Source organism: Aulonocara stuartgranti, assembly GCF_965226115.1.
Source record: "Aulonocara stuartgranti genome assembly, chromosome: 3".
Classification (NCBI taxonomy): domain Eukaryota; kingdom Metazoa; phylum Chordata; class Actinopteri; order Cichliformes; family Cichlidae; genus Aulonocara; species Aulonocara stuartgranti.
The window spans coordinates 39,801,681-39,817,499 of NC_138941.1; the positions used below are offsets into that span (position 1 = coordinate 39,801,681).

General features: G+C 39.2%; 1 protein-coding gene across 1 annotated transcript; it reads left to right on the forward strand.

The window, feature by feature from the left end:
- Positions 1-5,523: 5,523 nt before the first annotated feature.
- LOC309703233 (uncharacterized protein) lies at positions 5,524-11,463 on the forward strand. The gene is made up of 5 exons (XM_082527956.1): positions 5,524-5,943; positions 7,222-7,316; positions 7,499-7,599; positions 8,629-8,784; positions 8,883-11,463. Exons 1-5 carry the CDS (start codon positions 5,795-5,797, stop codon positions 9,498-9,500), a joined length of 1,119 nt encoding a protein of 372 aa, XP_082384082.1. The 5' UTR covers positions 5,524-5,794; the 3' UTR covers positions 9,501-11,463.
- Positions 11,464-15,819: the final 4,356 nt, after the last annotated feature.

The window sequence follows — 15,819 nt, forward strand, 5'->3', positions numbered from 1 at the left end:
ATGCGTTCCTGATCCCATGCAATGATTTCTATGGCAGAATCTTTTCTGTTTTTACTGCAGTGCTGTCTGACAGTCCAAAGATGACAAGCATCCAGTTTTGATTTTGGACCTTGTCCCTTGAATACCAAGATTTCTCCAGATCACTTGGATGTGTTGATGATACTGCACACGATGAGATATTCAGTCGTCACAGTTTTACACTGGTGAATTATTCAGAAATCTTTCCACAATTAGTAGAGGAATTTTTTGTGTTGTTGTTTTTGTTTGTTTTTCAGATTATTTACCTTTTGTTTCAAGCACTGGGCTTGCACATGCTGGTATCACGTTTTAAATGACATGACACCATCCATGTATCAGTTCTCTGGAATGCTGGGAGCAGTAATCAGTGTGATGATGTCCACACCTCCATCTCCTTGGCCTCCTGCTCCAGGTCTTCTGGAATACACTAAGTTGTTCCAAGGCAGCTGATAGACATCATCTATCTAGCATGTCCTGGGTCTGGGGCAGTGGTCCCCAACCCCTGGGCTACTGGCTGTGAGAGTTGAGGCTCGGGTGTGAAATTTATGGTTTTCAGGGTTTTTATTGTTATTTTTTAAATTGTTTTTATCGTTAACTCGGTTTCCCTGGGTCTATTCTCATGTGTTAGGAATAAATCTTCTTTTTTATGGTACTGGTACTGGTTTTATTTTGTTGTATTTATACGCGACACCTTAAAGGCCAGTCTGTGGAAATATTATCGGACATAAACTGGTCCGTGGTGCAAAAAAGGTTGGGGACCACTGGTCTGGGGTATTGTTTCACAGGGGTGTGCAAAGCAGATTTGTATGTGGCAGGTCTGGTTGTAACATTGAGTGGCCTTTTGCAGAGTTTGGTAAAATGGCTCCTCTGACCCCTGAAGAAATGGAGTACTTTCAAAAAACCATGGTGTTCAATGCTGCCAGGGAGACCCTTAATACCATTTTTAAGTATCTTCCTCATTTATTACAATTTATGCAAATAAATATTTATTATTGGGGTGGATGTAGCTCAGAAGGTAGAGCAAGTCATCCCTTGATCAGAAGGTTGTTGGTTTGATACCTGGCTGCATGCCAAATATCCTTGGGCAAGATGTTAACCCTAAGTTGCTCTCCGTTGCATCCATCGGAGTATGAAAAAACAAAATTAATTTCAACATGTTTAATCAAAATTAAATATATAAGACATGCAGTTCATTTAAATAACTATTTTAATTTAAAATAAAAAAACATCCCTGAAGTTAAACATGCAAGCAAACAGCACGTTTAATATATGTTTGTAACAATACTTCTTGAAAAGAAAGGAAAATAGATTTGTGGGTTGAGCAGCAGAGTTCAGCATCAGATCTCCTGAGCCAATGCCAAACTCCACACTTTGACCCTATGATCCAGCTGCTATAGGCAGAATCTGGATTCATTGCAGAACATAACGTTCCAGCATGTTCTGGTTCCAGTGCATCTTGCTGATAACAATACAAACAGTGCAGGGCAGTGACTGAATGTGTAGTGAGCCATCTGGCAGAGCCTCTTGAAAACCTTGACTGCGAATCTGTAGCAGACTGCCTAAAGATGGTAAATGCTGACAGGGAGAGGAAATGTGCCCACTTGGAGGTTGGTCTCTGACATTCCCTGTTATACTTGGCCTTCAGTTTGGAGATGGTACTAGTGCTTACACCAAATACTGCTGCAGTTTGGTTTTGCACAGCACCAGCTTGAAGTTGCCCTATAGCAGTAATGATCACAATGCCTGGTAATTCATTGTAGAAATAACTCTCCTTATTAAATTTAAATATTGTCATTCAGATGAAAACTGGAAACTACCTAACACACCCTCAACAGTCTCGTATGCAACCACAACAATGTTTGTTTTGTTCTTTTTGCTGCTTCACCGATTTGTTGTACCAAATGACGGCTATGAGTGAATTAATCAAACCTTTTGTAAAACCATATAAAAAGTAAAACATTTTGACATCCAGTTTGATGCACATTCAGAACACCACAATGGCAAAAGCAACACATGAAGCCCACAAACTGTCCAAGATAATCCAACCCAGAGTCACTGATCCAAAGATCGGGTACTTTCCTCAACTTTGACTCCGTGGTGCAATATAACCCATACATTATAAAGTAAATAAACAAACCTCAACTCTCAGTATTGCTAACACAGATTAAGTAAAACAAAAGTGTTTAAAATCATCACGACTGCAAATCTGAAGTCACATGACCTCTAATAAGTGATGGAGAGAAATCGAAAGTAATAAAGAGTGAATAAAAAAAATCTTAGGGGCATTCCCTGGTGTGTGCAGAGGGCAGGTTCGGTGTTTACTGTTCATTCAGACAGGTGAATGTATAACAGATGAAATCCAAACGAAACAATTGGAATCAATCCTGGGAAAACTGAAAGGACAGGGGAAGGAGGGGGAAAGGAGAGGGACGGAGAATCTGCTGACAGAGAGACCAGCGAGTACCTCCTCAACATGTCTTGAATTCCTCCAGAGGCCTGGCAATGAACTCATCTTTTGATTCAGGTGTGCTGACCCAGGGTGATATCTGAAATCTGCAGGACACTGGGCCTTGAGGCCTGGAGTTGCCCACCCCTGCGTTAAAGGAATAACAGTATTTTTAAGATCTTCCCACAGATTTTCACTGATGTACTGTGAGCTTTAGCAAATGTTTTCATTTGGTGTAGTTTATATTGAAGTCTAATGGCTGCTTTGGGTCATTGTTTGGTTCTAGGAGTTCATCGCTTTCTCAGCGTTCAACTTTACTGGCTGTAAAAGAGCCTCAGTATTTTCACCCTGAAGAACAACAAGTGCAAAGTGTTCTTTCATCAAATGCTGAACGATGAGTTCACTGCACTCAAATGACGTCTGAAGTTCTGCAGACATAAGAGGGTTCAATCCTTATTAGCAAGGTGTAGCTAATAAAATGTCGGGTGAGGGTATCCGTTTTTTTTTTAAAGCAGTTCACGTATCATTTGGTGCACAGCCCCACCTTGTGGAAGTAGCAAAAGTATTTTTTTACATACTTCGTGAACTATAAATTTAAACAGCCCTGATCAAAAGTTTAAGACCACTTGAAGATGGAAAAAAATCTAATTTTGTTCTATCTTTCCAAGAAGAGCTTCAACATGCAACAGAAAGAAATGGGAGTGAGACAAAACATTTTTTTGAGAATGCAATTTATTGAAAACAACTCTTAAACTGAAACATCCTGTTTTACAGCTGTTCAAAACTTTGATCAAACTCAGAGGATTTTAAATAAATTTTACAACCTTTAGCGTTATCGACAGTGAAGAGAGCCAGGTAGGTGAGCGTTTCCCGTGTTGCTGTACGGGTGCCAGTATCCAGACCTGGGGGTGGGGCCTTGTCGAAGATCAGGTGAGTTAAGTTATCCATCTTGTTTAGTGTCTAATTGCCTTTTCTGTTTTGTTTCAGTGACATTGATCTGGCAATACAGGCTCATTAACCGTTAAATTTTTAGGGGCCTTCTCTCAATTAATGTTATTGGCCAGGATGTGGCCTCTTTATTTGCTGTGATTTCCACGGTTGATCTTTCATGTCTGTGTAGTGTGCTTTTTCAGTGTGCTGTGGTGTAATCACTTGTAGTGCTTAGGTTCTTCGAGGAAGGGGAACCCCTGTAAACTGCAGAGTGGTTATTGGAGAGAGTAAAATTTTAACAAGGATGTTTTGGAAATTCTAAATAAATAATAATAAATAAATAAATTTCAAGTGCTTCAGCATTTCACTGTTTGAATAATACTTATTTTTGGTATCATAATGCAGACCAGTTTAACAAAGGTGCTGGCATTATACTGGTGGAAGCAGTGGGATACAATTTGAGTTTTCTATGGCTCTTTACCACAGCCTGCCTGAGCACATACTTCAGCACAAAACAAACTGAAGCTGACAACAAAAACAATGAAAAACAAACTAAATCTACAGATTTTAACAATATAAGTAAATATTTGACCTACTTTTTTGAAAAGATTCTTTTTTTTTCTGACATCCTTTCCTGACTGGCAGCTTTTACAATCAGAGTTGTGATCAAGGTCCATTCAAGTGACATCTAATGAGCATCCTGATGCAGTCATGTGACAAGTGAGTGGCTCTGACTACCCATGACATCATTTCCAAAACAGCAGCATACCTGGGGAGCTAATTTTAGAAACCTAGTTTTCTATTACCAAAGGTCAATTTCAACCAGTTCAAGAATAATAATGTGTCATTAAATAATGTGTCCTATCGCACATATAACCTAACCTCTAAAATAATTTCACAAAGAAGAATGTTGGAAAGACCGATCTTCTGAGCATGCTTCAGGCATCCACTGGAAGATTAGTAGTGAGGATGCATGCTGAAGTAGACTGTATCAGAGAAATCTTGTGTGGGAGTCTGCCGAATTGCTTCTCTCACAGTCATTCCTACTGCTGATATTGTGCTAGAGCAAATGCTGGATCATGAATAAATTCTCACACTGTATTTTGACACACTGCAGTGTATTCTAACCGATAGGCCAGGAAGTCATCCTTTCAGAGATCCACTTACATATACCGCTACCTGCAAGTAGTATTCAATATTGGTGATTCAAACAAGATGTGGTATAATTTCCTAGAATGAGAGAAACCTTTGAACATGCAACCATTTTCCTTCCAGCCTGAAGCAGTTAGGTCAAATACACTCATCTGCATATCTTCAGGACTATGACCTGAGACTAGGCTGCAGACATGTTGAGAAACTTGTACACATTCACACAGCAGCAGCAGTAGCCAAGGAAATGAAGCAACCCTGACTGGAGGAAGGAGCACAGTCAAGGTCTATGGGAAACTTTGGACTGATTTACTTCTAATGCATCCCAGCAAGAAAGACTGCCCTTGTTAAAGCAGCAGGAATTAGACACACAATGTCATATTTGCTGCCCTGCTAGTCTGTTCCTACAGACTGGTTGCCCTCCACAGTCATCTCCCTACCATCGGCCAAGGGAGAGAAAGCCCCATCCACCTCAGGAGCAGTGTTGGGCAAAATACTTAAAAAGTACTTCTAAAAAGTAACTGAGTTAGTAACTGAGTTAACTAACCCATCTACACCAGGCATTTTGTAGAGTATATAGAAGCGTGGGGCAGTGGTTTGACTTGAAACAATTTTTTTTTACTATTTTCCTTGAAAAGCATTTCGAGTTTAATCTCGAAATTTTGACTTGATTCTAAACCTGAACAATAATAATTACAAATTTAATGTATTATTTAATGTGGACCCAGGGCTGGAGTGGTAATCCGGCATACCGGGAATTTGCTCTGTGTGCTGATTCGTTCATTTTCATTATCGACAGTGTATTGTCCGATAAGATCTCTTTATGCAAACACAACCTCCTCTTCTCTGTGCGCTGGTGCACCTTGTAGAACAGAGTTTAGTGTGGAAACAAGTGGCGAAAAGGTGGAGCTGAAAAGCTGACACCTAAAAAGAAAATAAACTAAAAATAGCTGTGACAAATGTGTCAAATGGACCCACAATGTAGGGCTGCTTCTTCTTCACCGTCCACAGCAGCATCAGCAACAAGAGAGAAGAAGAGGGTGAAAATAAAGGGGTGGGGAGACGTAATCAGAAAGTGACATATTCAAGAATCTCTAAGAATCTAAAAGCCGAAGTTTCTTTTAGTCATTCAGAGGTACGGCCCTGAAACACACACACACGGGGCGAATAGAGAGAGAGGGAGGAGCATCGCTGCGTACATTCAGCGCAGACCAAAGCTACTCTCAGTCCATCGCTGCATATCCAAGCCAGATGTTCAACCGGACCGCACGTGTGCCTTCACCTTACCCAGATTCAAGTTTTGCTTCGTTCATCAACGTGCCAGATGTCTGTCGCCTATATCCAGAGTTCCCCGTGGACAGAGCGACGATGGACCCAGTATTCCCGCCTCTGCAGCACGGGTAACACGTGGTTCACTCACTGTTGTGTGTGTTACATCTGCTGCTCTGATTTCACTGACTTATTCTATTGTTGTACACTTCGCGATGTGATCGTTCAGTGTCACAGTCTGACATCACAGTGATACTCACGGTTTTTGATACGGGCGACACGGGCGGTTGCCCGGGGCGGCATCGTGGGGGGCGGCATCACGGGCATCGGCAAAAAATAATAATAAAAATAAATAAATAAATAAAATTGCTCGTACTCATGCTGCCCCGACGCCATGCCAGCGCAGTTTGGAAATGGCATAGGCGTGCTGCTTGCGGCACAGGGAGGAGAGGGCGGGGCGGCGGGAGATTCTCTCGCTGGCTGGAGAAGCGTCTAATAACCATCTCACAAAATAAAACAAAATAAAAACAAACCAACAAACACAAAAACAGCAGACATCATGATACAGACTTATAATTTGCACCGATGTTTTTTCGAAATTCTATACGCGAAAAGTGAGCACGAGAGCCCTCGGTGCGCCTGCTTGCTGCTGAAGTCAAAGTAAACTTTATTGTCATCTCCGCTACATACAGTCCAGACGAGAGAGACAAGAGGACGAGGCTCCAGTTACAACAGGGCAAGTAAACAAACAATAAATATAAGAAGAGTAAGAAAATAAATACACACTTTAGGACTCGGGGTAAAGGGATCAATAACAATTCAAAATGTATATTTTATACTTTGGTGATTTAATGTCTCACACACAACCTGTCGAAATGGGAGGATCCCCGGCTGCTTCCAATTAGAGCACATTTCATTCATAATGTTGTAAATCCAAGCCCATTATGTGTTCATGATTTGAATCCTGGGTTGTGTGAAATCCCAGAAATAAACCAAAGTGAATTTGTGAACTAAGGTGTAGGTCTGTTAGGTTATGTTGTGATGATTCTCAGGATGGGGGATGGGTGTTCATACTGGAGTGCAAAGTTAAAACCAAGATGGACAAGGAAAGTTCAAAGCCATCAGGTCCTCAGTTTAGAAAAAAGAGAAAAGAAGAGGAGGAGAAATGAGCAAAAGATACAGGTAAGCAGATGTGTCATTGGATAATGGCAGGTCATCCTGAAACAATCAGAATCAGAATACTTTATTAATCCCTAAGGAAATTGGAGTGTTCGCCCAGGGCGCCAGACAGGCTAGGACCGCCACTGGTGATACTGAAACACAAAACCGCTGATCACAAACTTTATGTTAAGAAGAAACTGTGTGAAATCAGAAGTGTTCATTTTGATCTCGTTTTTTTTGTTTCGCAGTGTGACGCCCCCAAGCGTGCCACCAAAACAGGAGAAGTGTTACGACTTTTGTGACCAAACACTTAAATTTGTTGATGGAGAAGATGATTTGGACTGTAAGTATCATGTGGGCACTTTTCAAAGTGATGCCCAACAAATTCAAATCCAAAATATAAATAATGATAAAAATAAAAGAAAACAGTTTTACCCATATTCACACTAACTAATGTTAAATAAAACTCATCAGCATTTATTCACGTGTAACACTGATCGTTTGCTTCTGTGTGATTGTTCTCAGTTTTGTGTGAAGACTTCAAATCTCTCAGAGCTCAGATGTCCTGTGGTCACGCTGTGACCCCGACCTCTCTCACCAACTGGTGTCGCAGATTGTTGGATCAGGTAGGCCACTAAAGGTTGGCTTTGCTAGAATAAACAAGCAAACAAGTAAATAAATAACAGTGTCATGCAGGATTGTGTTGATTTGTAACAGGACAATGTTATGAGCTCGAATAAATAAACAATAATGAAAACAGGGTCCAATATGTCATCATTTTTTGTTGTCGTGAATTGGATTGTAATGTTTGCTTTCATGTAGATGAGAAAGAAGCTACGCTGACTTAAATCAACACAGAGCAGCTCACTGCTCTGTAAATTCACGAACTTCTCTTAGCAGAAACCTGCTGTGCTCTCAGGGATATAAAACTGTCAGAAATGTTCAATTTCTGTCTTCTCTATTGTAACTTGTAGTGTTTAAATCAATTAAGTTGAATTGCCTCTGCAATTAAACCTGTAATACATCACATTTCTTTTCCAACTTTGTGACTGTGCATGCTGGCTGACTGATCTGCCCTCTGTGAGGCCTCAGTGTAGCTTTGAATTGGACCTGTACTGTTACAGCTGTGATCATTTCAGTATTTCTATAGAGTAAAGAACATAAATAGCTTTCAGACAAAATATAGCAACACAACTCTGTTTCATCAATACAGCAATACAGTTGTGATGTATGATGAAATATTTGAGTGTTTGTAGTTTTAACGCTTTCATGCGTAGTGGTCACTTCAGTGGACAGCAATTCAGAGGCTGTTTTCTTGGATTTATGTTGATGGCATACTTGCACATAAACCACTACATTGGACTGATGTGTCACTCCATACCCAATTCATAAGTAAAAATGTATGTTGTCCACCTAAGTGGACATGTAAAGAAAACAATTTGAAAAAGAACAGGTTTTAAAAAAGATGAAGTTCAAAAATCTTGTTTTCATGACTAAAAGTGAATAGAATAATTAAGAAACAAATCCAGATTGAGGTTCTCATAATTCATGCATGAAAGGGTTAATAACGTGCTGAAATTTTTTTTTTAAATTGTTTAGTGTTTTGTTTTCAACATGCGAGTCTATTAATTCTCACCTCTCCATATTTAATAAAGGGTGAAAGCAGGTTTGTGTGTGGTGGGTCTGGTTGTAGTGCTGAGTGGACTTTTGCAGAGGTTTGTAAAATGGCTCTTCTGGACCCTCAAGAAATGGAGTACTTCCAAAAAACCATGGAATTCAACGCTGCCAGGCAGACACTTACTACTAAGTTGGTAAGTGTTTCATCAACATGTTATTAAATACTGTGAATTTAGACTTAATAGACATTTTGCTATTTATAAAATGTTGCCCCACCTCTGTCTCCATGTAGTGTCCTGGATGTGGATTCGCTGTGACGAGAGAGAATGGGTCAGATTTGAATGTCCTCTGTGAAGTGTGCACAGCAGTAGCAGGACGGCCGTTTGAATTCTGCTGGCAGTGTTTGAGGGAGTGGAAGGGTGCACGGCCTCGGAAGGACCGCTGTGACAATGGTGGCTGCTGCAACCCATCACTAGAAACATTAGAAAAATGCCCAGATATCACATTGTGTCAGTATGAGTATGAGGATGACGATGAGGATGAGGATGGCGATGACGATGAGGATGAGGATGAGGATGGCGATGAGGATGAGGATGGCGATGAGGATGACGATGAGGATGGCGATGAGGATGACGATGAGGATGACAATGGCGATGACGATGAGGATGACGATGAGGATGGCGATGACGATGAGTGTGATTCTGGAGTCCGTGTGTGTCCCTCTGTCCGTGCCTGTCCCACCTGTGGTTTGCTGTTGGAGCACAGCAAGAAGTGTTGCCCATCAGTTGTTTGCCCTCGATGTAGTGGGACGTTTTGTTTTGTGTGTCTCAAGCGCTCTGGCAAATGTCAGATGACCCGGTGCATTCCTGCCCCCAGACAGACCTCTATACCTGTGTGGCAAAAGAAATAATGGGAAAGAAACACTGCTGTTAAGTTTCACTTTATTTTTACCGAGAGTGTCTTTTCTAAATACATTCACTATGTTGTGTTTTAAATTCTCTGCTTTGAAAAACATCAGGCTATAAACAAAAATTATTGTGTTATATTAGTGAGAAATTTACTACCAAATATGATCTTTTCAGATGTGTTATGCTGAACTGTAATGATAAATCTGAAAAATGTCGTTCATTTATAAATTCAGAATAAGGTTAAACATTCTGTGCGCACATGCTGCCCTCTGGTTACTTACAGATTTAACCTGTCACGTCTCATTTCCACACATTTTGTTTGTAGTCCTAGCTACATGATAATAAGTTGTTTAGAGAATATGTTTTTTTCAAAGTAGTTATGTTTAATCAACGTCAATGTGTAAATGTAAAAAAAAATGTATCTGTGGGGAAGGAAAGCCAGCAAAACACTGTTCAATGAAATCCTGTGGATTTTTATTTATTCCTTAGATCCTGTAAGTGAACACTGTCATGTAAAATGTGATATTTCATTATACATTATTTAAAAATGGTAGAAATGGACAGCTAAATTAATACAGTAACTGAGTTAAAATACAGATATTTTCATTATTGTTAGGTTACTCATACAGTCTCAGTAGGAGAAGGCTTCACCACTTTGTGGTGTTGGGTTGGGGAGTGCAGGTAAACCTGTTTTCATTCTTTGTTTTTCATTTCTAGTGAAACATTTTATAACGGACAATATAAAAATATTTAACTCTTAATCTGATTAAAGTTTAGCTGTTTAGAGGTTAACTTTAATTTCTAGTTGTTGGTGTAATTCCAGGATGTCAGTATATTTTTCACTCTGTTTAAATCGTTTAAAATCATAGTTAACTTATTTGCATGTAAATCACAGCATGAATTGCGCTGAGGCAAATATTTTAGTAATTTCTGTTTCCCCAAATCCAACTTACGATATCTGATATATAATACTTGTGTCAGAAAAGCCAGTCTGAGACTGTGAGATGAGGCTAAGCTCTTTGCCACTGCATTCAGCACCTGGTCGTGGTGCCACAGATAGCAGCCATCGTGGAGAGGCTGTGGGCAGCTGCTGAGAAGATGATCCAAGGAACCTCGTCTAAAGGGGAAGAAAGGGGTCTCACTCTTTCTCAAGATGACAATGGTTTACCAGTTTAGCCAAAACATCTATTTTTCCATACTCCCACAGTCCTACTGCTCTGCTCATTCCCCGTTTGTCCACACCTCCTTCAACCTCTTCCTGATGTAGGTGGTGTTACTTTTTGACCCAGGCCTCTAGGCCTATCACCAGGTTGCCGACACGGGCCTTTTGTCTCAGATGACCATGATGAAGGCCTATGATTCCATGATAATCAGTTAACCATTGTAAACTTAGGTGCTTGTTTTCCAAGCATGAATGTTCTGCTCTCCCCCTTAGTGCTGGTTAAGTGATACATTATGAAGAACATTGCCTGCATTGGTTTGGTTGCAGAAAATGTATTACAGAAAATACACACTAAGATTTAAATATGGAACTGAAGTCGACGTGTAAACGAAAAAGTTTAACTAAAGATGAAACATGTAAACGATGCTCATCATAATGCTTCTGAGTGTAGAAGTAAATCTGGTTTTCAACATGATTTCAAACACCGTCATTCAGCTGAACACTGGAAACTACCTATTAACTAGAACTGTCTGTATATGTGTTTGATATGTAACCAGAACAATGTTTGGTTTGGGTGTTTTTGCTTCTTTACATCCTGGTTGTTGTGCCAAATGGTGGCCCTGAGTGGATTCATAAGTCCTGTTGTACAAACATTCATATTAAGTAATTTCAACATCCAGTGTGATGCACATTCAGAACATTGCAGTGGCAAAAGGAACACAATAATCCCCCAAACTCTCTAAATAAAACAATAAATCCAGGTCATAATGCAAGAAACACAGCGTCACTAGTCGGATCAGCTTTGACTACCTGGTGTACGTTCATAAAAGAGTGATAAAAAATAAATGAACCTGGACTCTCAGCAGCACTAACCCTTTTATTACATATAGCAAAACCATATAAGTGCTGATCTGCAGTCGTATGACTTCTGGTAACTGCTGGAGAGAAAGTGAAAATGACAAAAGAAAAATAAACGAAACAATCTTGGGGACGTTCCCTGGTGTGTGCAGAGGTCAGTGTCTGTGTTTACTGCTCAAACCTGAGAAGGATAACAGGTGGGATCCAAATGAACAGAGTTCAGATATTTCCAGGAAAACTGAACCTTTAAATTTGTCTAAAGATGATGTGGTTTCACTATGAAAGCAATTAAAGTTTGATCTCTACAGCTTAGTATGTTGTTGTTTACAGGTTAAGATCTTCTAAATTTACATATTTTCTCAATGTTTGTGCAGGTAATGAACACCTTTACTGTGATGTGAGTCACTGATTACATAGTTTGAGCAGTTAAAGAAGTTGCAGTATTTTTAAGATCCTTCCACACATTTTCACTTCTCTTCAGGGAGTGTGAGGTCTCAAAAGCTTCAGCTTCTTTTTTTGAAGTCACAATTTTCAAAACAAGCTTTTACATAGCTCATTATTTTTAGGTAATGAGGCTGAGAATGAAGAAGCTGGCATGAGAATCAGCACCTCCAAGTCTGAGGCAATGGTTCGCAGCTGGAAATGGGTGGAGCTCCCATCAGCACCACTGGTCAGAGACGAGCTGCTGGAGTCGAGGACTTCAAGTCTCCTGGGGAGTTGTTCACGAGTGATGGGGGAGTGGAGCAAGAGATTAACAGGCAGTTTGGTGTTTTACTTGTTTGGTGTGGAGAAGAGAGCTAAGCGTAAAAGTGAAGCGGATAATTTACACGTTCTTCCCCTCACTGTGACGGTCACGAGCTGTGGGTAGTGACTGTGAGAATTAGACTGTGGATACAAGCAGCAGAAGTTTCTCCTGAAGGGTGAGGGCTCAGCCTTAGAGATAGAGTGGTATTATTGTTGTTGTTGTTGTATTCTTTGTTTAGAAATATTATTGTAATTTTATTAGAATCATGAAATGATAAATGCTGGGAATTCCACTCGTTTTATAGGCCCGGAATAAAGGCTATCAAATAAACATGACAGTGGTTTTTAGAGTCCCAGGGGAAATCCTGTGTTTAAAGTAGTTTCACTATCACTTTCTCTTTAGACATTTAGAATAAATGAGTTAACTTTTAATAATATTGTGTGAAAGCTGAGCAGCATTACATGGTTAGTATATGTCATTATTCAGTTTATCCACATGTAACCAATGTTGCACCTTTTAATATTTTACTTATTTTACCTGTGGGTTTTCCTTCCTTCCTGTAATGTTATTGCTGAGAGACCATATTGATAAGTGAAAACGTTAAATGTGATCTTTTGCAATACTTTATTGAAAAATGTGGTCCAAATGCAGCAATGTTGATTTATTGATTTACAATAATCAGGTTAAGCTGGAAATTTCCCCAGAGAATGTTTCTTTTCCCCAAAACTAAGGTTTTGGACTTCATTTTCTCCATGCCCCCTGACTCCTCTGAAACAGTCTTCTCTTTTGTCAAAGCAAACCATGAGAAAGCCAGATTTATTTTTGTTTCTTCGATATTTAACAGTCATTTAACATTTTATGAATATACATTTTTGTGGTTGCTAATAGAATAAAACATGTCACAGAAAATAAACAATTAGATTGAAAAACATGATCCAGGGTCATTTTTGAATAAAAAAAGTTTAAATAGATATGAAACACACAATGCTCATCATAATGCTATTCAGCTCAATTTAGATTAAATTAGTCAAACATGATTTCAAAATGTTTTCAAATGTTGTCATTGACATAAAAACTAAACCACTCGACATACAGAAATCAGAGGAATGTGAGCAGAATAATGACATTTGGTGATATGTATTTATTCATGTAGACTGTAAAAGGATAATGCGTGAAGTAGTAAATAGAAAATCACTTTTTTTCTCAGCATTTACTCTGTGGAGGTTGCTCTATGTACTGTTACATTTTTTTTCTGTTCTTCCTGTAATGATAATTTTACAAGGTTCCTTCCTTATTGTTTGTATCCTCAGTTTCAGACAGTGGATCTGCGTGATGTCACGCACACACCTCTGACTGTGAGCACAAATCCCCACCAACTTGTTAATAAAAATAACAAGTTGGTTAATTAAAAATGTACACCCCAATTAATCATTATTCCTTCCATGCAATATTGAATTAGTGCTGGTATGGTAGGAGGCATAAAATGCAAAGAAAGCACAAAGGAGAAGGAAAGCCATAGATGCCATACTTCAGAGTTTTGTTCTTTACATGTATTTATACTTTGGTGTATCCTGTAACTTTGATATAATCAGATGAATTCATGATGGACTCCTTCATCCTCCATGAACCTTAATCACCATCTGCACAACTGAGCCGGTTTTGATTCCGTATTTTGTCACTGGTGCAGAGTCGTCGTCCAGTGGCGTGCCATCAACGTGCAGCTTCATATTATCCTTTGTGTATCCTACAAAAGCTTAACAAAGCACAGAGAGGATTTTACTTTACTATGTCATAAATAATTTTATTCTGTTCCCTATGTTAGAGTGAGCCTCATCAGAATGTAATAATAAATAAAGCTGACTGGTAGCAATTTTATTAATGATACTAGGGTTGCTTTTGTATATGCGGTTAATGCCATTGGCAACACAATTCCTCCACTGTTTGTGTTCCCACACACACATTATGCAGACCACTGTGTCAGAGATGGACCAGTAGGAAGTATTGGTAGTGGAAATAAATCAGGATGGGTGCAAGAAACAGATTTCCTCATCTTTCTGAAGCACTTTGCAAACCACACCAAGGTAACCCAGGATAAAAAGTAATGGAATTGCGATGCTGGTGAACAACTACATTTTTTCAGCTTCATTGTTATGTTCAAAATTGGTGCAAGAGTTGTAGGTTATAATGCCCACTGAGCCAATGAGGCCAAACTCAAGGAAGACCAACCAAAATTAATGAAATATTCAGTTGCAGAAAATTCCATAATTTGTCTTTTTTGGGGGGTTGGAATATGTTCAAAAGCTAGATTTCTGCATTCTGTCACACACACACACACACACACACACACACACACACACACACACACACACACACACACACACACACACACACACACACACACACACACATAGCTACATAAATGGCTCTAAGTGCATTCATGTGTTGAATAAACAAAGATTACACGTTAATGTTTTGTTAGTACCCTTATTTCATTGTGTTACATTTTACCCCAGGATATGTTACAACTAACCCAGACTATGGGGTTAATTGTAACATTTCACTCTTCGTGTTTGAGACCATACCATGCAATGGGTAATTGTACTGCAGAGAAAATAGCTGCACTATTTAATAGCCGAGACATGTAAATACTTTGCATTACATTTTGAATCCACTACCTTAAAAGAGCTTCAATTTACAGACAGAAATGTCAAAAATGTTACAACTATCCCCGGTCTCCCCTACTATAGAGCTCCATAAACGATGGTAATTGATCACATGAGACCACCGCAGAAGAGCCTGTTGTCCGCTTATTTGATTCTGACATCACACCATGACTCACACAATAAATGATGTAATGTAACCCGGTAAAAATGAAAGCAGATAAATCAATTACTTACTTTTGTATCGGTTATTGCGTTGATGGATGCATCATGCATGCTGGGTACTTTATTGGACTGGCTTTATAAAATGTGCTACGCTCCTTTTCAAGTTGCGACATTTTATTTTTCTTAACCTTTTCCTTCATTCTGCTACAACTTTAACATATTCTGTCCAACTTCTCTTACCTGCAGTAAAAACCTGAATATGTAGTTTTTTATTTTTGTAATGTAAGACACAAAAACTCTAGAAAGAGTCAGCTGACGGTGTTGCTGTTACCAGTTCTAGAAGTAAAAGGTAATAATTTCATGGAATGGAGAATGATTTAAAACATTTTTGTGCATATATACGTACGTCAGAAGTGCATATATCTTGCCACACCGCATGTGCGGTAAGCTAGCTAAAGTAGTTACTGTTAGCCAATTACGTTCAACCTTATCACAGATTTTAAACCCTTATCCAGGGTACATTCGCATGGTTGCTGTTGTTTCCACTTGGTAAAGTTTGAGGGTTCTAATAAGGGTTGCCAGATTGGGTTGATGCTTAAAATCCTGCCAGATGTTATCTATCTATCTAGTTCTCAGAGAGAGAGAGAGAGAGAGAGAGAGAGAGAAAGTTAGATAACATTTATTATGATTGATTTCTATATGCTGTATCTCAGTGATTTCTATGATGGATT

Excerpts from the sequence above, each read along its gene's own strand:
- LOC309703233 (XM_082527956.1), top strand. The coding sequence starts at position 5,795 with ATGTTCAACCGGACCGCACGTGTGCCTTCACCTTACCCAGATTCAAGT. Across the intron at positions 5,944-7,221 it reads TTCCCGCCTCTGCAGCACGG|TGTGACGCCCCCAAGCGTGC; the intron begins GTAACACGTGGT and ends TTTGTTTCGCAG. Across the intron at positions 7,600-8,628 it reads GTCGCAGATTGTTGGATCAG|GGTGAAAGCAGGTTTGTGTG; the intron begins GTAGGCCACTAA and ends TATTTAATAAAG.